Source organism: Symphalangus syndactylus, chromosome 15, assembly GCF_028878055.3.
Source record: "Symphalangus syndactylus isolate Jambi chromosome 15, NHGRI_mSymSyn1-v2.1_pri, whole genome shotgun sequence".
Taxonomy (NCBI): Eukaryota; Metazoa; Chordata; class Mammalia; order Primates; family Hylobatidae; genus Symphalangus; species Symphalangus syndactylus.
The window spans coordinates 96,219,687-96,240,039 of record NC_072437.2 but is presented as its reverse complement, the minus strand read 5'-3'; the positions used below and the strand labels follow the sequence as shown (position 1 = coordinate 96,240,039).

General features: G+C 46.1%; 1 protein-coding gene across 1 annotated transcript; it reads right to left on the bottom strand.

Moving 5' to 3' along the window:
- Positions 1–239: 239 nt before the first annotated feature.
- MEDAG (mesenteric estrogen dependent adipogenesis) lies at positions 240–19,833 on the bottom strand. Its single transcript, XM_055244584.2, has 5 exons — positions 19,311–19,833; positions 8,602–8,711; positions 4,998–5,110; positions 4,280–4,565; positions 240–1,515 (listed from the first exon to the last, which is right to left on the bottom strand). Exons 1-5 carry the CDS (start codon positions 19,586–19,588, stop codon positions 1,391–1,393), a joined length of 912 nt encoding a protein of 303 aa, XP_055100559.2. The 5' UTR covers positions 19,589–19,833; the 3' UTR covers positions 240–1,390.
- Between the last annotated feature and the right edge of the window lie 520 nt (positions 19,834–20,353).

Sequence of the window (20,353 nt, the reverse complement as noted above, 5' to 3'; positions counted from 1 at the left end):
TTCATTTTTTACTGAGTGTAATAATAGATGTTTAACATCTTCTGTTATTAAGTAGCATTCCCCTTCTTTTTTCTGAAAGATCAGTATCAAATTTTATTTCCTTTCTTCAAATACTTCATAGCTTTGTTCTTCAAAAGGCTCTTCTTGAGAAAGTGGCTATGAAAACCCACAATTCTTATTGTAATTCAGTAAGTTACAAGGCAAATACACCACCCACAAACCACAATGGAAAGCTCACATGAAGCCTCAGTCACAAATTTAATCAATTCTAGGTTGAATGCTAAGAAAAGTGTTAATTGTGCAAATGTGGTACATAACATTTCAAATATAAGTGGAAGGATCATCAGTAGTGTTATCAAAACGCATAATACAGAAACTTTGTAAGAGAGGATAAAAAATTACACTCAGGACCCATAACTCTTCCCCATTATAAGCATATGTAGTGATTCATTCATGCAGGTTTTTATATGTAGATAGGATTTTTTTTTTCCTTTTCAAGAATTCCATTGTAGCCATGAGATGAAAAATGTATTATGGTAATGGTATAGCTTTCTTCTATTTTGCTTTTAGTGTTAGGATTGCTAAAAGCTTATTTAAAATTCCCAACTGACATAATGTGTTTTCAATAAGGAGGACACTGCCGTGTCCAATACCCTTCCCCTGTCATTGTTCGGTAGCATATCTCCTGGCTTCCTTCTACATGGGTCACTTAGTTAAGAGGGAGGCCAAGGGAGTTCCAATTTCAGGCAGTGTGTGGCAGGGTTACTGTCCTAGCATCCTAGCTACTCTCCAGTGAACCTCACCATGAACGTTTCTTATAGGTGTCATACGGCAGGATGAAAAACATATTTGCCTTCCAGTGAAAGATGATGACACAGACTTTTGCCCAGCCAGGTTGGCAAGAGAATAGAACTCTTAACCCATTGCTCGATAGGTTTGAGATCAAGGGGTCGGATGCTCCAAGCAGAGGGCCAAACCCTGATTTATGAAGCATGCTGGGTCAACAGCCAGTCAGACCACTCCCACAAAGGCTGCCAGGAAAACTCCCAGGAAACTGAGAAAAATGTTCAGGGTGGCAGAACTCTGTGGCCCTTCTGCCTCTTTGGAGAAGTGTTCAAAGTGGAGAATATCCCCCAGCCCCACCCGATGCCATGGGACCAAGGCCTTTCCATCCTGGTAATCATAACCTTTAGGGGAATCAGCTGCCCTGGGCCTGCCAGGGCATCACATTCACAGAAGCAGAAGAGAGGAGTCCTCCATAGAAGCCATGGAGGAGCCGGAGATTGACACGCAGGTGGAAGTATCTGCCTCCCACCTCCTACCCTTCCCCCAGCCTATAGTCTAGCACAGGCCTGGAGTGTGGGAGCAACTGCTAGAATGTTCAGTCCAATCAGATAAATTGGTTGGGTGTTTCTTCAGATTCCAGAACACTTGGAAATGGTAATTCTGCCAAAAGAGGCTCTGTCAGAGATGATCTGGGTGACAGATTGCAGTTAAAAACGTCATCTATTGAACCTAAAAAACAGTAAACAAAGCATGCATTATTACCCTCACTGAAAGAAAAAAAACCAACAGTGCCTTTCAAATTCATGCAACATAACTATTTCAATAATTAATAGAGAATCCTGGCTTCCTCAGAAAAATTCAAAAGGCTAAACAGAAATGTGTTGCTTTTTTTTTATTAGTGGGACAAGATTGTCCCTTGCTTTTTTGCGGGCTAGAGTGAACTTGCAATGAGCTTAATATACTCTTTCACACTTGAGGGCAAAAGGCTTCTATTTTGGGAATAGTTACTGAAGACAGAGGCCAGTTTTTGCAGAGGATGGGGCCAGGTTAGCACCCTAGTGGCCCTGTGCTCTGCCTGTCGTGGGTGCCAGGTTTGGACTGCGTGACAAGCAGGAGGTGCATCTTGGCTGTGCTGTCCTGCAGTGCATGATGACAGCTTCCAGGAAGGACCCTGCCACACTCCTCTGAAGTTGAAGTGGCCCCGGAGCCGGCTTAGAGTAAACTTTCAAGGAAGCACTGCCTAACTTCAAATGTTCCTCAGTGTCCCAAAGATGGGATGGACACTCTGGGCAGCCCACAGGACAGAGGGTGAGCCATGGTGAAACCGGAAAATCCTGCCCAGGCTGCTGGGGCTGATAGGTGAACTCAGGGGTGTCAGAGAAAGGCCCAGGCACATATGGCACTGCAGCAAGGGGGCCAGTTAATCATCCCCTCCAAAAGGATCAGAGTATAATCCTCCACATGACTGCAACAGAGCAGAGCACAAAAGCATCTTTGTGAGTAACTCCCAGGCAGAGAAAGCTGAAACGACACGGGAAGAGATGAATAGAAAGACAGAGAGACAGAGAAAGAGAGGGAAAGAGAGAGAAACAGACAGAGACAGAAATGGAGATGGAAGAGATGGAGACTGAAATGAAGACAGAGCTGGAGAAAGAGCAGGAGAGAAAAACACACAGAGAGAAAGAGAAAGAAATGGAGAGAGAGAGGAGGAAGGAGGGAAGGAGAGAGGAAGAGAGAAAGAGAGAGACCACATCTAGGATAAGAAACAGCTAGTAGCAAGCATTTTTGTTGTAAACATTTGAAGAAAGAAACACAGGCTGTGGCCAGGCGTAGTGGCTCACACCTGTAATTCCAGCACTTTGGGAGGCTGAGGCAGTTGGATCACTTGAGGGCAGGAGTTTGAGACCAGCCTGGCTAACAGAGTGAAAACCCGTCTCTACTAAAAACACAACAATTAGCTGGGTATGGTGGCACGCACCTGTAGTCCCAGCTACTTGGGAGGCTGAGACACGAGAATCGCTTGTTCCCAGGAGGAGGAGGTTGCAGTGAGCCGAGATGGCACCACTGCACTCCAGCCTGAGTGACAGAGCGAGACTCCATCTCAAAAAATGAAAAACACACACAAAAAAGCAAAAAACACAGGCTGTAAATACAATTAATGAGGACTCTATATTTTACAGTTGAACTCTGAGAACACCACAACTTCACAGAGACTGCTGGTTTTCTGCAATTAGCAGCAAGAGTCCTGACTCAGGGAAGTTGCTCTCCAGTCCAGACTAGCAAAAGACAGAGAGAATGGGCTCTGCAGAAGACACATCCAGACAAGCCATGATTCATGCCACCTGCAGCCACACGGGTGTCAATACCAAGAACCTGCCACATGTCATCAAGAGTGTGTTAAATGAAACCTTCTCAAGAGTTATTCTTTTGTGTTCTGTCCAAATCTGGAGAACCCTTCCAAATACTGTAAAGACTGATATCTTGGCTGGGCCTGGTGGCTCACACCTGTAATCCCAGCACTTTGGGAGGCTGAGGCGGGCAGATCACAAGGTCAGGAGTTCCAGACCAGCCTGGCCAACATGGTGAAACCCCGTTTCTACTAAAAATACAAAAGTTGGCCGGGCGCGGTGGCTCACGCTTGTAATCCCAGCACTTTGGGAGGCCGAGGCGGGCGGATCACGAGGTCAGGAGATCGAGACCACGGTGAAACCCCGTCTCTACTAAAAATACAAAAAATTAGCCGGGCATGGTGGCGGGCGCCTGTAGTCCCAGCTACTCGGAGAGGCTGAGGCAGGAGAATGGTGTGAACCCAGGAGGCGGAGCTTGCAGTGAGCCAAGATTGCGCCACTGCACTCCAGCCTGGGTGACAGAGCGAGACTCCGTCTCAAAAAAAAAAAAAAATACAAAAGTTAGCCAGGCGTGGTGATGGGCGCCTGGAATTCCAGCTACTCGGGAGGCTGACACAGGAGAATCGCTTGAACTCAGAAGGCTGAGGTCGCAGTGAGCCGAGATCACACCACTGAACTCCAGCCTGGGCAACAAGAGTGAAACTCTGTTTCAAAAAAAAAAAAAAAAAAGATTGATATCTTGACCATATAGAGACTCCTCCCAACTGATTATTTTTGTTCACATTCTGTTATACAGAATATGAACATTTGGAAGGCAGCGTTCTTTCCTAATATTTAAATGATTGCCAATAATACTTAAATGATCATTAATGCTCATTTAAATTAACAATAATCTTTAAAGTCATTTTGGGGTATACTGCATAATATAATCCTGATGTCAGAAAACTTAAAGGGGCCCAAAAGGAAAAGTCACTACATTTGTTTTTGGTAATAAACATGTCCCACTTCTTACTTTCTGAATTTTGTGATCTATTTCCCTTTTGCTAATAGGTCTTGCCTTTTGAATCAATTGACTCTCTTCCATTATTTTATTCTACCCTTTTATTTAACTACCGTCCACATGTCCTTGGGAATTTTTAACATACCTCTGGAAGTTACACTGAACTTTCGGTCAGAGAAACTGCTCCTTCGGATTAAAGGCTCACTCATTTTTTCCAGAAATAACTTAATCGTCTCCTTCTTTTCTGGACTTGTACTTGACAAATTCAGAACTTTTCCATTTACTTTTACAACGGAATTACTGAGCCCAAACCAATAGAAGAAATCAAATAATGCGTCAGCTTTGAATTCATATGCAAAGCTTAAATTTTCTCCATTAACCACTTCATTTTCTGGGGAGAAGAAATTCTTCACTGCCTCTTGAAAATCAAACTGAAAGAGAGAGGAACATTGCATTGACTTCCCGGACATTAAGTATCCTGTTGACATTGTAGAACTAACAACTGCCCAAATATCCAAAACATCACACCTCTTATTTCCCATTCACTCTCACAGATATTTTTTGTTGTCTTTATTTTTTTCTAACAAAACTTTGCATTTGCATCATATTCCATCTAAAAATTCTGAACTGCTTGGCCAAAATTACATTTATTCTTACCCATGTCTAATAGGTTGCTAAGAACTAAACTCATTTGATTGGTAGCAATAATGCCACCTTCGAGAATAAAGTGTCTGAATGCGCTTTGTTTTCTAAAGGCCATTCTCTTGGCCTAAGCCAGGGCAATAGGGCCTCAGTTCCTGCATGAAATGCACAAGCTCCTTCCATGTGGTTGACAGCCCTGGGTTCAGACAGGCTAGGCTTACCTGAAGCCGGTAACTTTCTCCAATCACTGAGGAGATGACCATGTCCATCCCTTGCTCTATCTGTCTTCTTATCTTGGGGTGCCTTGTGTTTACAAGAAATGCGTACGTCCTTTCTAGAAATTAGCAAGCAGAATTCAGAAACAAGTGTGTCCATGTGCCATAAGCATGCTTCTTATAATTTGCTATAGCAGTGGTTCCCACCTCCTTTGGAGATTTTATTCATTTATAACCTTCCTCTCTGCTCCCTCACAACCTTACTACAAAGCCTCGCCAGATTTCTAGAAGTGTTTCTGAGAATTTTGCAGATTTGAAGGAGGTTCTGGGCTGCTGTAAAGGCAGGCTAGACAATCAGCTCCCACAAGGCTGCAGTTTGTAACTGGAGTCTCAGAAATCAAAAATTCCACTCTATAATTATCACAGATGAGAACTGTGCCTCCACAGCATGTATCCAGTGTGGGGAAGGAAAGTGGAAGATCGAGATAGCCGGTTTTCATGTTCCTGCCGTGCTGGATTTCTTCTTCTTCTTCTTTTTTTTTTTTTTTTTAAGACAGAGTTTCTGTCACCCAGGCTGGAGTACAGTGGTGTAATCAAGGCTCACTGCAGCCTCAACCTCCTGGACTCAAGTGATCCTCCTGCCTCAGCCTTCCAAGTTGCTGGGACCACAGGCATTTGCCACCATGCCTGGCTAATTTTTGTATTTTTTTGCAGAGACAGGATTTCATCATGTTGCCCAGAGTGGTCTTGAACTCCTGAACTTGCGCAATCTGCCAGGCATGGCCTCCCAAAGTGCTGGGATTATAGGCATAAGCCACCATGACTTGCTGGGTATTCAGATCACAACTTGGCTCTTACAGAAACTTTCTTATTTGCAAAAGAAAATCTGCAAAGGTCAGGAAACAGGGCTGCTCCATGCTTTCCACCTCCACCCCTACCCCCACCCCGTGCCCAGCTCTCCCCAGCTTCTCCAGGGACCAGACATGCTTCTGACAAATGGCTAGTCTAGGGGTCTATGGACCAAGGCAACCAGAGGTTGATTCTTCTCCCTGCCGCTACCTCTAACACAATCCCAAGTGGGAAAACATCTCCCTCTCATTGTTTAAATAATACCACGTGTCTGTCCTGGCAGACAGATTTTTTTGTTGTTGATTGATTGGTTTGGTAACCCCTCATGTCCAATTCTGCATGATTTGAGCCAAAAGAAGGTTGTTTACTCATTAGGAAATATAAAATGGTATTAACCAGCAACCTCTTAACTTTTCCAGTCCCCAGCATCAAGCTCCATGGCCTTAATTACTCAGTCCTTGGTCTAAGGAGACACATAGATACCTGTGTTCTCTTCCATTTAACAGCCAGGGACCAGCCACTGTGTGATTTTTAGAACTCAGTGTTTTACACTGACTTTGAGATATCTCAGAGACAAACCTTCGGTCCACCAACAGCAAGTGTTCACGTCCTCGAGGAAGGCATTTTAAACTAACCTTATTCATCTTGTTTTTCTTACCCATGTTTTTCTTTCTCCAGAATTATTTTTTGGGCACTTTAGATATAAGCTGCCTTATATCCTCTTTAAGACAATACATAAACAAAGCAAGCAAAGTCCTTGATACTTTCAATTAAATCTCACGTAAACCAAACTAACACCTCTGGGCTCATTATATACTCATGGCCACCACACTCCACGGTTGTGCGGATGGGGCAGGTTGTACACTGCCTAACTCCAGAGGCTGTCATTCACATTTACAGACATTATTTTTATATTATGACAAACTTGTGGGAAGCATTAGTAATCATCTTGAGGAAATGGTGGCTTTTTCCGATTTGCACAAAAGTGCAGTTTAGAATAACAGCAAGACTAGACATATTGCCTTAATCATAATTTTGCAATTTAAAATTGACCATCTTAAGCTTTGTGTCATAGAGCCTCTTCACTTTATGGCTTTTATCACAGTTAACTAGTAGTGGGTTTCTGGATTTCTGTTGTGGAGATTCATCACATTATAGCATGCCTCAGACACGTGCATCCTTCTATAATAGTTGTTCGACAACTTCATACATTCTGTAGGCTACCTACAAATTCCTCCTTGTACCACTACCTATACTTTCATTAAAATGTTAAAATGAAGAGGGCTCTTACTCTTTTTTTAGATTCCTCCTGAGTGATCGATGCAGGAGGTGTACTTGATACAGCTGTGAATTACATTCCTAAAGAACTATCTGGCTTTCTGGTTATAATCGAGCCAAAGAACACGTGGGCTTCAGATGTTCTAATGAGCACTTCTTGTTACTGGGCATTCTATTCCTGGCCTCTCCTGCAGAAAGAGCATCGTGACTTTTTATTGTCAAATGAGCAGCGAGAGCTCCACAAATCTGAATGAGAGTGAATGTTTGGGGAAATCTATTTGAAATTCATGGATCATTTCTTATTTCCTTGGACTCATTTTAAGAATGTTAGTTAGAAGCAAGTTTAAGAAATTCTACTTCTATTACAGAACGTTATGCCCATGACTTCCCCCACATATCATTCTGAGCAGGAGGAGGAAGGCAAAATGGAGACATTTTCATACCGAAATTTGGTTTAATATAGTTGTTACCAGCGAATCTGATTTCTTGGAAGAAACAATAAAGAGATGTGTCTAAACATGACATTCCAACATCATGGCATGAAACAGAAAAGCATCCACAACGGCTATTTATTTTCTTAGTTTCCTCATCTATAAAATGGGAATAGTGTAAGCACCTCCTAAGTGGGATAATTACACATCCTAGTTTGCCCGGGTCAGTTTATACCTTCATCCCAGAATAATTATTGATAGTAATGATGTTCATGTTCATAATGTCCTCAATTGATAAGCCCTACAAAGTTGTTGTGGTGATCCATTACATTAGAGCACTTCTGAGACATAGTAGGTGTTTGATATGTGGTAGAGCATGTTATATATCCTCCTCATCACTCTAGTCATTTCTGCAACCTCCAAAGTCTCAGAATGTCAGATCACTTCCTGCCTAGGCAGGAAGTAGAAAAGAAGCTCCCAGACAGGTGGCTTCTGCCCTAGGATCATTGAGGGGTTTGTTCTGCAGGCCTGTGCTGTGCTTCAGGTGGCCTCACACACCAGGCTCCTTGCTGTCTACCTTGTCACAAGCTGATTTCTGCCCTGCTCATCAGTCCACACCCCAGCCCAGTTTGGTCCCAGCAAGGACCAAACCAAAACTATTTAGATACGGTTTGGATTTGTGTCCCTGCCCAAATCTCATGTCAAACTGTAATTCCCAATGTTGGAGGAGGGGCCTGGTGAGAGATGACTGGATCATGGGGGTGAATTTTCCCCTTGCTGTTCTCATGATAGTGGGTGAGTTCTTGCTAGATCTGGTTGTTTAAGAGTGTGTAGCACCTTCCCTTCCGCTCTCTTCCTCCTGCTCCACGTAAGACGTGCTTGCTTTCCCTTCACCTTCCACCATGATTGTAAGTTTCCTGAGGCCTCCCCAGAAGCAGAAGCCTGAACAGCACACAGAACCGTGATCCAATGAAACCTCTTTTCTTTATAAATTAGCCAGTTTTAGGTATTTCTTTATAGCAGTGTGAGAATGGACTAATATAGATACTTACCTTTTGAAGTGTCTTTTTTGGTCTGTACATTAATAAAGAACAACATTGGTTTGCTCAATATAGTTTCCCTGTAGTCTTTATAATCACAGTAGGTGGTCAGTTCCACATACCTATGAAAAATCAGAGATCATTGCAAATGTAACATACCCTTTCATCTAAGTTAGGAAGAGGATGTACTGGACAGGTATCTGCCACAGCCCCAGACCTTGGAGGGAAGTTCCTTGAAATGCATCCTTATAGAGGTCACCATGTAAATGAATCTTTCTGGTCATGGCTGATTGGCCGAAGGATCAGCGTGCAGTCCACAGGCAGCCATGGTCCTGCTGGTGTCCTGGCATCAACGCTTGGCTCTCAGACTTTACCAGATGATCATCAGTATCATCTGTCATTTGGGCTAAAAGCGTTCATTTGAAGCTATAAGAGCTCTAAGTCCCTCTGAATTGATAATGAATTCTACATAATAAGTAGAATTAGCTGAATTTTCTCCAGTGGAGTCATCCTGTTTGACTTGTGGGTCTGGAATTTTCCTTTCCTTCTCCCCACTTCCCCGCTAATCCCAAGATAAACCAGCCCCCTCCATAGATTACAGAATCAACCCATATTCATATGAACTATCACTAATTCACATCTCCCCTATGCTGAGCTTGTGTAATTAAAAAACTAAAACAACTGATGTTGGACTTTTCACGACATCCTTGTTAAATTTAACCTTTTTGGTTTTCATTCATTATTCTCATTTAGGAAGATCTTCCTGAATCCTGACTGTGTCATCCAGCATGTTAGCTTTCTTCCCTGCCCTTCACATCTTCCAAGCAGCCTAGCTACGTCTCTGTCCGCATCGTTGATAAAAAGGTCCAAGTGCAGATTAGCTTACTTGAAGAAGCTAGTTAATTTTCTAACTAAACCCAAGCTCAGATGCCATGTGGATGTAGGCAGGCTGAATGGCCCCCAGCGGGCTGAAGGATGCGCCTGCCGCAGTCTCTCTGAAACACGGAGCTGGTTCCCCATTGACACAGCTGCGAGCATCTGCACGGAGCGAGTGGCTGGCTGAGCTGAGTGCGCGGGCTGCCTTTTGCTACACCACAGCATGTTTGTTTCTTATATCTAGTCATCAGCAGAGACAGCTCCAAGCAATTCTTTCTGGCTGGTTGTCCTTCCAGTGCCTGACATGAAAATCACAGCCTTGGCGAGAAAACAGCCGCTGCAGGGAGTGGCGGCCACAGTACTCTCGGCATCCCTCCCCTGCGTCCACCTCCCACCACCCCTCGGAGGGGCCAGCACGCAAGACAGTGACCGGGGCATGTGTCAAGAGCGTGCGAGAGAATATCTACCCTGAGGCAGGAAAACACGGCTTCCGCTCGGCTGTCTCCCAGCGTGGTTTCTTAGAAATCTATGTCATTATCTTTCTGCTGGGATTGTCAGACCTGATTTTGAGAGCGTTTAAAACCTGACCCCTGATGGAGCCTCTAAAATGTTTCCTGCCTTCTATTTCACCGAGCTTTTAAAGCAGTCTCCACCTCCCACCGCATCTGTAGTGGTGGCTGCTTTGGGAGCTGTTCCTGGGGTGGGGAGGGGAACATGGGGCTGCAGCGTTCCAGAGAAGAAAAAGGTGGGTGCGGATGTTGATGCTCACAGAGTGGGTGAGGATGGCAGGAGTAGAGGAGAGGACGATGGGAATGGAGGAGGGGCACTGGGGTGGGGCGCTGGGGTGTTACAAGGGAATGGACGGCCAGGTAAGAGAATGCAGACCCACACGGGGCTTTGGTATGGTTCTTCCTTCACCCCTCTCCTGCCCTCACCCTCACCTGGGCAGAACAGGAGAAAGGAGGTGAGATGGGGGGAACCTCAGGAGACTGAGGGAAGTGGTGCTGGTGTTGCACGTCAGCTGGGAGAGAATTTTCCTGCCCTTCGTTGACCCAGTTGACCAACTGCCAAAAGTTACTAGAGAAAGAAAGCAAAGGAGAAGGCAGGAAAAAGAAAACCACCATTTGCTGGGCTCATTCATTCATTCACGCAGCAACTTCATTGAGTCCCACTGATGAGCCGGGCACCAGGCGAGCATTTACATGTGTCTCATTGCCTTATTATGCTGGAGGGGCTCAGAGGCTAGAAAGGGGGCAGTGGAAGGAGGCAGTGCAGGGTGCCCCTGTGCTCACGCATCCCTCTTGCCATCCATCTATTCAGCTGCCAAACACCCGGCACAAATGTCATAGATATTTCAGAATTACTAATGCAAATATTGCTTCTACATGTTGAATATTTATCATAGTTGCTGAAATTATCATTAGGCAGGCAGGCAAGAGTGGCTTGGGAAGCGGGTGAAGAGAAGGTGAAGTCTGTGGTTACACTGGGGGTGAGGATACAGAGGGAGAAAAGAGAAAGAAAACCCCTGTAGCAACAGAGGAAGAAAAGAGCAAGTCTGGTTGACAGAAACATAAAAAAATAGATGGGTGATGCAGGCAGGGGGTAGGCTCCACCTGTGACCCATTCGAGGCAGGTTTCTTATTCTCCTACCACCCTGTTTACATGGAGTTCAGTCATGGTCATTTCAGCTTCTTTACTATATTCCTCATGGTGATTCTTCTATTCTCTTAATATCTGGAGTCTGATTGTCATTCTTAATGGAAAGCACGTGGCATTTGTGTACAATGCACCCAGAAAATCTGCAGTTTTGATGCCTTTTCTGATGACACAAATGCCAGTGCAGTATTTCCCTCTGCATACAAAATTGATTGACATCTGATGGGTCAGTGATCCCACAAATAAAAATCTCAACTTACAAATGATCTCTGGTTCAGAGAATAATCAGTTTTCCCTGGAATTTGGTGGAAGGCTTTTTCGAATGCTACTGGGCTCAAAGAGCAGATATTTGGCATGGTCACAGAAGGAAGTCTGCTGGATAGCCACACATTGAGTGTAATGTATGACCTACACATGAGCTACATAAAACACCTTGGATAATAAAACTACATGCAACATAATTTAATCTGCCTTTGATGATTCAGGGGTACTTGAATTTCAGCTCCTTAACAGGCTGTAAACCTCATCACAGTGCATGCCAGTTATCACTGTACCACAGATGTGTGAAAACACTGCTTATAGAAGACCTCTGATGCCAGAACTTACAGACAAGAGACTGTGGCAAGATCCCTACTTAATAAGCTCCCAATCTCTAGCCAGGCCACAGATAAGAAATACCTCATTAATTCCTCCATCCCTAGCCTCCCATTTATGGTCCAATTGTTAAACACCTTGAAATTCCATTGAAATAAATAAATGTGAGCATTCACTAAAATACAGTAAGATCGGAGAATTTAGTTGTTAAGGTACACAGATATTTAAGTTTCTGACATGTAATCACTGGTTTTAGTTTAAGACTATCCTTACTAGATTATATTAGGGACTAGTTATTTGATCTTCTCTGTTTGTGTGTTTGTTTTTTTGAGATGGAGTCTCACTCTTTCATCCAGGCTGGAGTGCACTTGCACAGCCTTGGCTCCCTGCAACCTCTGTCTCCCGTGTTCAAGCAATTTTCCTGCCTCAGCCTCCAAAGTAGCTGGGATTACAGGCGTGCACCACCATGCCCAGCTAATTTTTGTATTTTTAGTAGAGAGAGGGTTTCACCACATTGGCCAGGCTGGTCTCGAACTCCTCACCTCAAATGATCTGCCTGCCTCAGCCTCCCAAAGTGCTGGGATTATAGGTGTGAGCCATCACACCCGGCCTTTAATCATAGATATTTCAGAATTACTAATGCAAACATTGCTTCTACATATTGAATATTTATCATAGTTGCTGAAATTATTATCATTAGGAATGAAAAGCAAACACTTTAAGATAGACAGTTTCTTTAAACTCTCATTTCTTCATTGCTTTACCCTGGCCCCAAAATGCTTCTGGGATGAAAGTTTCTAAGCCTGGCTTCAATCCAAAGATTAAAAGGCAGGACAAGGCTGGGCGTGGTGGCTCACATCTGTAATCCCAGCACTTTGGGAGGTCAACACAGGAGGACTGCTTGAGGCAGTGAGTTATAGACCAGCCTGGGCAACGCAGTTCCAGACCAGCCTAGGAAAACCTTGTCTCTACAACAAATTTTTTAAATTAGCCAGGTGTGGTGGTGCATGCCTATACTCCTAGCAACTCAGGAGGCTGAGGCGAGAGGATTGCTGGAGTCCAGGAATTCCAGGCTGCAATGAGCTATGACTGCACCACTGCACTCCAGCCTGGGCAACAGAGCAAGACCCTATCTCAACAAACAAACAAACAAACAACCCAAAGCAACCAACCAAACAAAAAAACCCCAGCAGGACAATGTAATGGGAAACATAGTATTTCAAAATAAGATCTAATTCATGTCCTGATTTGCTGGCTATGTGAACTCAATTCCAGAGCCACAACTCACTGTGACCTTGAGGGACTTCTTTAACCTGTCTGCACCTGTTCACTCATCTGTGGAAAGGGCATAACAGTATTTTTCCCCTCATGATGAGCAAATGCAGTACATGCAATGTAAACATATGAATTTGAACCCATAGTAGATGCTTGATAAACATCATGAGTATCTCTAATCCTGGCCAACTTGGCAAACCCATAGGATGAAGTTCTGTAAACTTCTGACTCCCAACCAGGGCTGTGTTCATTTGAGTTCCCAGGAAATGAGGAAAATATCAGCATCTGATAAATGAGCAAGAGTTGTTCCGTCCTTGTTCCAATTTCTTTCCTCATTTTTTCAGTTTAGGAGGCTAAATGGAGCAGCTTAATGACAACAACATCTGAAAAGAGGACCAAAAAAGAGCATTGTGTTTTGCTTCTAGCAAATCAGGAGCCACTGAAAGATGGCCCACCTCTAAGATACCCACCTTTCAAAGCTTCCCCGAATTTCCCTTGGCTCTAACAATTTCTGCTCAGTGACAAATAGGAATTCAAATCCTCCATGGCCTCCATCAACGGGTGGAGTTCGTGTGTGTGTGTGTTCATTAAAAAAAATATGGACAGTTGAGCAGAGAAAAAGAGGAACACACACTGCAATAGTCCGTGTAGGAGGCCCAGGAACTGCTTGCCACCATCATAATTCTTTGCTGTGACACTAAGCAAAAGCTTACAGAGCCATTTTACTCTTGGGGGAAGCAGGCTGCCCCTACCATGACTTTCCAGTGTTAGCTTGATCGCCTTACACAGAGTCTCGCCCTAATCTCTTTTTCCTTCTTCCCTCTGCCTTCTGCCCTAGTTCTACTGAAATAAAGCAAAACTTTTACACTTCTCACTCTAATGTGTGTGGCTCATACAGACATTATTCAAGGGTACACATGTTCATACATTCATTCCTTAAGGAATTATTGACACAGTGTGTGTGAAACTCTGATGGGGCAGAGAATGATTCATTCATTTATGCATGCGAGGAATGATTACTGAGTACCTACTGTGCGCTGGGCACTGGGGACACAGAGATGAGAAAGGAAACAGCGTTGCTTCTAAGGAGCATACAGCCTCTTAGGGAGACAGATGAGAAAATACACCATTTTGGTATGAAATGATGAATGTATAACCTTCTTGCTCAAAGTGTGATCCTTGGACTAATAGACCTGGAATCACCTGGCATGATGAATCCGGGGCTCCCCCAAGAATCAATCAGAATCTGTGTTTTAACAAGGTCTCCAGGAGACTTGCATGCTTATTTAAAGTTTGAGAAGCACTGGTCTAAGACATGGTCCCTGCTATTCATAGGCTTGCAAACCGGTAAATCATTCAAACATACTAATGCCAGAGAAATGCATAGTTCTCTGTATTCATGTGTCCAGGCTCCACTGGGTTCTCTCCTAGTTAGTTAAGCCAAAGGGAGCAAATCAGGAGGGGCCTGAGGTTAGAGCCATGTATTGGGGTGAGATGGGTAGTAGGAGAGAGATTGTCCTGTCAAGCCAAACAGCCCACAAGGGTTGGACAAGAGCAGGGGCAGGGGACACCCCAGGAAGAGTCACAGCCTAGCCCATCCATGGGGAATATGGGGTGGCTGCACGCAGGCAGGCAGGCAGGTAGGTGGCAAGGACCAGGGGAGCTGAGAGTGGAAAGGAGACCCAAGTGTGGCTGCAAGTCCAGAGCCTGGCTCTGAAGAAGACAGGCAGGAAAGAAGGCCAGGTGGCACGTTGCTATAGACTCATCAGATCTGAGTGTGATTTCTGTCTCTGTGACCTCAGCTAGTGTTTTAAACCTTGCAGACATTCATTTTCCTAACCTGTAGAATCTGGCTAAAAAAAGGTACCCCATGAGTGGCTAAGAGATTAAATAATGTGTGTAAAGCTCTTGGCTCCTGGTGCTGCTTAATGGTATTATTACTATTCCCACTTTATAGTTGAGGAAATGGAGTCCCATGGACAGTAAGTAAATTTCCCAAGGTCATTCAGCTAGTAAAGAGCAGAGCCCTTCCTCTAGACTGACTCTCCTAAAAATCTCACAGCTCAATGCATGGTTATTATTCCACCAACATCACTATGTGTCCTGCTAAGGGGCTGCTGTCCTAAGCAGGTTGCTACATCTAAGACCACATCTTCCAACCTCCCATCCTCAAGTTGGAATCTCTTCTGAGAACTAGGCCTGGGCTGGCAGACAGAGCCCAGCACTTCCCACTGCGGGATGGAGGTGAGGCTTCCCCCAGTAAACTTCCAAGTGTGTTCCAGCCCGACTGTCCTTATTTTACCCCCATAAGTGCCGCTTCACCTCACCTGCATTCTCCGCCCTGAGTAGGTGTGACTGTCACCCATCCAGGAGCAGGTCACAGCTCTGCTTTTAGTGGCTTTCTTAAAATCACTGCACTTACTTCCTTTTGTAGGATGATTGTACAAGATGTGCACTAGCTGACATAATTCCAGTTATTTATTTGTAGATTCAGAAAATGAGTGAGAAAGCAAGATTATTTCAGGTTTGAAGTAATTTGCTGAAAGCATAGTTTCTCCTGGCTCTACTGGTTCTCCCATTATCAGCATCTTACCTAGGTAAATTACTTAAGCTCTGAGTCCTAATGCTTACATCTGTAAAAAGGAGAAACAGCAGTAAGGCGAACTTTGTAAACTTTTATGAGATAATAGCTGTGAAATATTTTGCACCATTTGAGTAAATGTTAATAGCCACCATTACTATTGTATTTATTTTTATTCCCCAAGCAGCCTCTTTCATGCTAGGGGAGCACCAAAAAGAAGGGACTCCAGGTCTTCTTTGCCAAACATTTGCCATTATACTTCACCAAGAGGCTGCTTTATAAGAAAAAAGGTGTATGTGTGTGTGTGTGTGTGTGTCATAGTTAATGGTAATTTTGACTTTTAAGTATTGAATGAATGGCTCCCTGAATGACCATTACCCACATCTCGTGTCCTGAGCACATTGTGTTTACAACATGGGCGAAAATCCTGCTCTTGAAAGAAAAAAATAAAAATAAAGATCTTGCCATAAATCCTACAAAATAGGACAAATATTTTTAAAGTAGGTTTTTGAAGGAGCTTTAGAGCTGGTGGTCATCACTAAACCTTCCCACTACGCTAGATTTCCTTAGTTTACTTAGTAGGTATGTACTTAGAAAAAATGTTAAAGTATTAGAAAATGAACCTAAGTAGGGCTGCTAAAATCATCCTCTTGCTCTCTTAGCGATTGAATAACCTGAAAGTCAGGGTCGGTGGCTCTTATCCTTTTGGGGTTCCTTGGAAAAGGGCCTCATGAAAGCCACAGTACATACTTATGAGGTCCTAGAAAGAAATTCTAATTACACCAGGGGCTTATCCCATATGCCAAAAATACTTGTTGAGTTAAAAAGAACTAATTAATTAATAGAGCAAGGATTCTTAACCTGGGTCCAAGTATCTCATGAACATCCTGGATGGTCAGCAAAAATTGGGTATATATCTGCATTTCTGGGGAATCTACGTACAATTCTCAAAAGTTCTATGGTCCAAAATGATCAAGAACCATTTTGCCTTTTGGGATCCCTGGCCATCTTGGTGGCTGCTTTTGGTTAGAGGCCATCCCACATCCAAGGCCAGAATATGGTGGCCACAAAGAAGATGAAAAGTCACTGGAGTCCATCCACTCTAGGCCCAAACCCATTAAGAAGGGTGGAAAATACAAGCTGGGCAAGCCGGCTCTGAAGATGATACACAAGGCAAAGTGAAACTGGTCATCCCCACCAACTGCCTGGCCTCGAGGAAATCTGAAATACAGAACTAAGCCACACACTCTCAAAACTGCCATCTACCACTCCAGCAGTAATAACGTTAAATTGGGCACAGCATGTGGAAAATACCATAGGAAGTGCACCCTGGTGTCACTGATCCAGGGGATTCTGAGATTTTTTTTTTTTTTTTTGAGACAGGGTCTCACTCTGTTGCCTAGGCTGGAGTGCAGTGGCACCATCTTGGCTCACTGTGAGCTCCACCTCCAAGATTCAAGTCATCCACCTCCCACCTCAGCCTCCTGAGCAGCTGGGACCACAGGTGCATGTCACTATGCCCAGCTAATTTTTGTAGAGAGGAGGTCTCACTATGTTGCCCACCTCGAAGTCCTGGACTCAAGCAATCTGCCCACCTCAGCCTCCCAAAGTGCTGGGATTACAGGCATGAGGCACTGCACCCAGCCCTGAGATCTTTGGAAGCATGCCAGAACAGACTGGTGAAAGAAAATCATGCAAATCTTTAATAAAACTGGCCAGAGCTTATTTTTCAAAAAGAAGGAAGGAAGGAAGGAAGGAAGGAAGGAAGGAAGGAAGGAAGGAAGGGTGGGAGGGGGGGGAGGGAGGGAAGTGGGGAGGGAGGGAAGTGGGGAGGGAGGGAAGGGAGGGAGGGAGGTTGTATGCTATCTCTAAAACCAAAAGCAACTGGGCAAATTTGGCAGCTCAGAGGAGCAAAGCTTTAGATATCTGAGTTCTGGCTTCGGCATGCCTCCCACCTCCTGATTCACGAGGGCAGAACCTCTCACTGCTGCCCAGAATCCAGTCCTCCCCCTCTGTCTGGAAGGCTGTCTCCATTTAGACCAGATTCCCTCCTGGCCATCCTTCAGGACTGCACACTCGGTTATAAAAGACTCCTTCCCTGCCTGAGGACAATAGATAGCTCCTTCCATCACCTAAATTATTTTCGGAGGCTCCTTGCTATTTCCCAGGTACAAAAGCCCTCACAGTATTGCTTATACGACGATAGCCTATTATTTGTTGGTTTGTATTTGCACCCTGGTCTGTGTTACCTGGTCATTGTGGCCCAGCTGTTTATTCTAGATTCAAAGCTGTCAGGGGAATCACTGCTGTTTAATTTTCTTTTGTGTAGGAGGTGTTCAAAGCAAAAGTTAGATGATAGACTTCAAAATCATTTCAGATTCTGCAGCACTGTTTGCTACAATTAGGAGAACTGGTTCTGTCGAAAGCCTAACTTATGGCTTTAGTTCATTCTGGACATTTTTATTTTTCATACCCTGTTCTCAAATACAATGGGTATCTTCTTTTTAAATCTGTGCACATCTGATTTCTGACTCAGTTCCTCCCACAGTCCTCCACTTATGGTTTGAAATTGGAATTTTCATTTCACGAAGAAAGGGAGAAATTCTTGCTGGGGAATGGTTCTTCAGGCATTCAAAGCCCTCATTATCTTTGGAAAAGCAAGATTTTTTCTCCAGGAGTTTTGAAGACTGCACGTTCAATATCTCATTTTGTTTGCTTGCCTCTCTTGGCTCCCTCCTACCCACAGGGCGCCACAGCACGCTGTCTTTCCCAGTAGCAAAGGCGCTGTGTCTCAAAAGCTGGCTATCTTATTCATTTCTGAGTCAAACTCTAGACCATGCTTGCCTCTTCAGGAACTTGGCCCTGTCAGCACAAATATAATAGGGCTTTGCACTCCAGGCCCTTGCCAAGAGTGACCTCTGGAGGCCTGAGGCCATGTGGAATCAGGCCTGAAGTGCCCTCCTTTTCCCCGTGGCACCAAAGCCTGCTTCAGATCGCTGGGCCACATCCTGCTGGTCTGCCAAGAAGAGCCTGGGGGCACTTTGACCACAACAGTCAAGCATCCTGGGGGCCTCCTTCCCATTAAGACCCTCAGGTTTCTCACTTATTTCCCCAGAACTTATCTGTGCCTTCCACAGCCCACATGGCCCCGGGCTGGACTTCCAGGGCCTTTGTTCCCTTCTCAGCTGAGGTTTGTTTACTTTTGAAACACGAAAGGAGGCCAGAGATGGGAAACTTTGAGCTTTTGCATGCTTCTCCATTCGGTCTCCTCACTGGAGAGGGCTGGCAGTGCTCAGAATGGTGCATGCCCCCTGCTCCTCACCGCCACCCATGCTCCAAAGCCAGGATGTCAGTCTTGCAGAGCTGCAGACAGCCCCTAAAGGGTGTGCTCCCAATTTGAGCTCATCTGACCTAGTTAAGGAGCCAGAATGGGAGAAGCATCCGCCAGTCATGAGCTCCGGCTGGGGGCCCCTGCCCTCCCCCTCGCGCGCAGTCCTGATGCCCTTCTGGGCGGCTTCAAGCAGCAGCTGCAAAATGTCAGTGCAAGAGGCAGAAGAACCAGGGCGAGCGTGCAGGCTCCGGGTGATAGAAGCAGAAGGAAAGTCTAGAAGCGCACGGAGCAAGGGGCCACGCGGTGTTGCAGGCAGCGAGGACAGCCCAGGCTCCCAGAGACCGCAGCCGGGTGGAGGCGTCTGCGGGTACCAGGCGACGGGCCAGGGCGCACGGCGAGGCCACCCACCTCCTGATGTAGCTGCTGAGGCGGTAGAGCTGCCCGTCGAGGCGCACGAGGCCGTCACCGAAGACGTTGAAGCCCCCCCGCGCCGCCGCCGGCTCCCCGAGTCCGGCCACCACGAGCTGGTCGCCGCGCAGCTGGAAGGCACCAGGCTGCAGGCGAAGCAGCTGCGCCAGCGGCAGCAGGGCCAGCTCGCAGTCGCAGGTCCACAGGCTGCGCAGCTCCCCAGACGAGATGGAGGTCAGGCTCGGCCTGGCCACCGGCTCGCAGGCCGCCCCCGCCATGCCCGCGTCGTCGGTCCTCACACCGCCTGCTTCCGCCCGGTCCCTACAGCCCCCAGCCGGCACCTGATGGTCCCCAGGAGGGGCCGGGCGCCCTGCCTGCGTCAGTCGCGCGCGAGGTGCCGAGGGGGTCGGTCTGCCCGCCTGGCCGGGACGCGGTGGCCGCTCAGGTGCCAGTCTGATCGCCCGGGGGGCCCCTCCCAAGCTGCCACTCGCTAGGAGCCCTGCAGGCACCGCACGGAGAAAGCGGCCCCGGCGCAGCGCGGCCCCTTTTATCCGCCCTCCGGACGCCCGCCTCGCCCCTGCCGGCCCACGGCCACGACCCCAGAGGCTTGGGGCCGAGTTATCATCGTCTCATAACTTGGCAGGCTCGTGTCTGCTCGCAGCCAAGGCTTAGTCATCCCCCTGGGGTCCGCTACTCAACACCAGGGCTGGCCCCCGCCCTGCCTGGCGGACACTGCCGGAGGCTGGAGGTGGGGAGAGTCCTCTCCGGGTTCCCAGGCCCTGCCTATGGTGGGCGGCAGGGCGCACAGCACCCACCCTTGCCTAAGACACCACACCCCTGATGTTGATTGGAGAAGAAGGCAAGGGCTCTCGCCCCACCCATTCCACCTGGGACCCAGAGGCTGTCAAAGGCCAGTGCTGGAACTCCGATCCCCACCTCAGTACCAGACCTCTCACTCAGCCTCAGTTTTCTGCCATTTTAACTCCATCCAGATCGTACCCTGCATTTCCCTCCTTTCAGCCTTTCCTTCAGCTGGTTCCTGG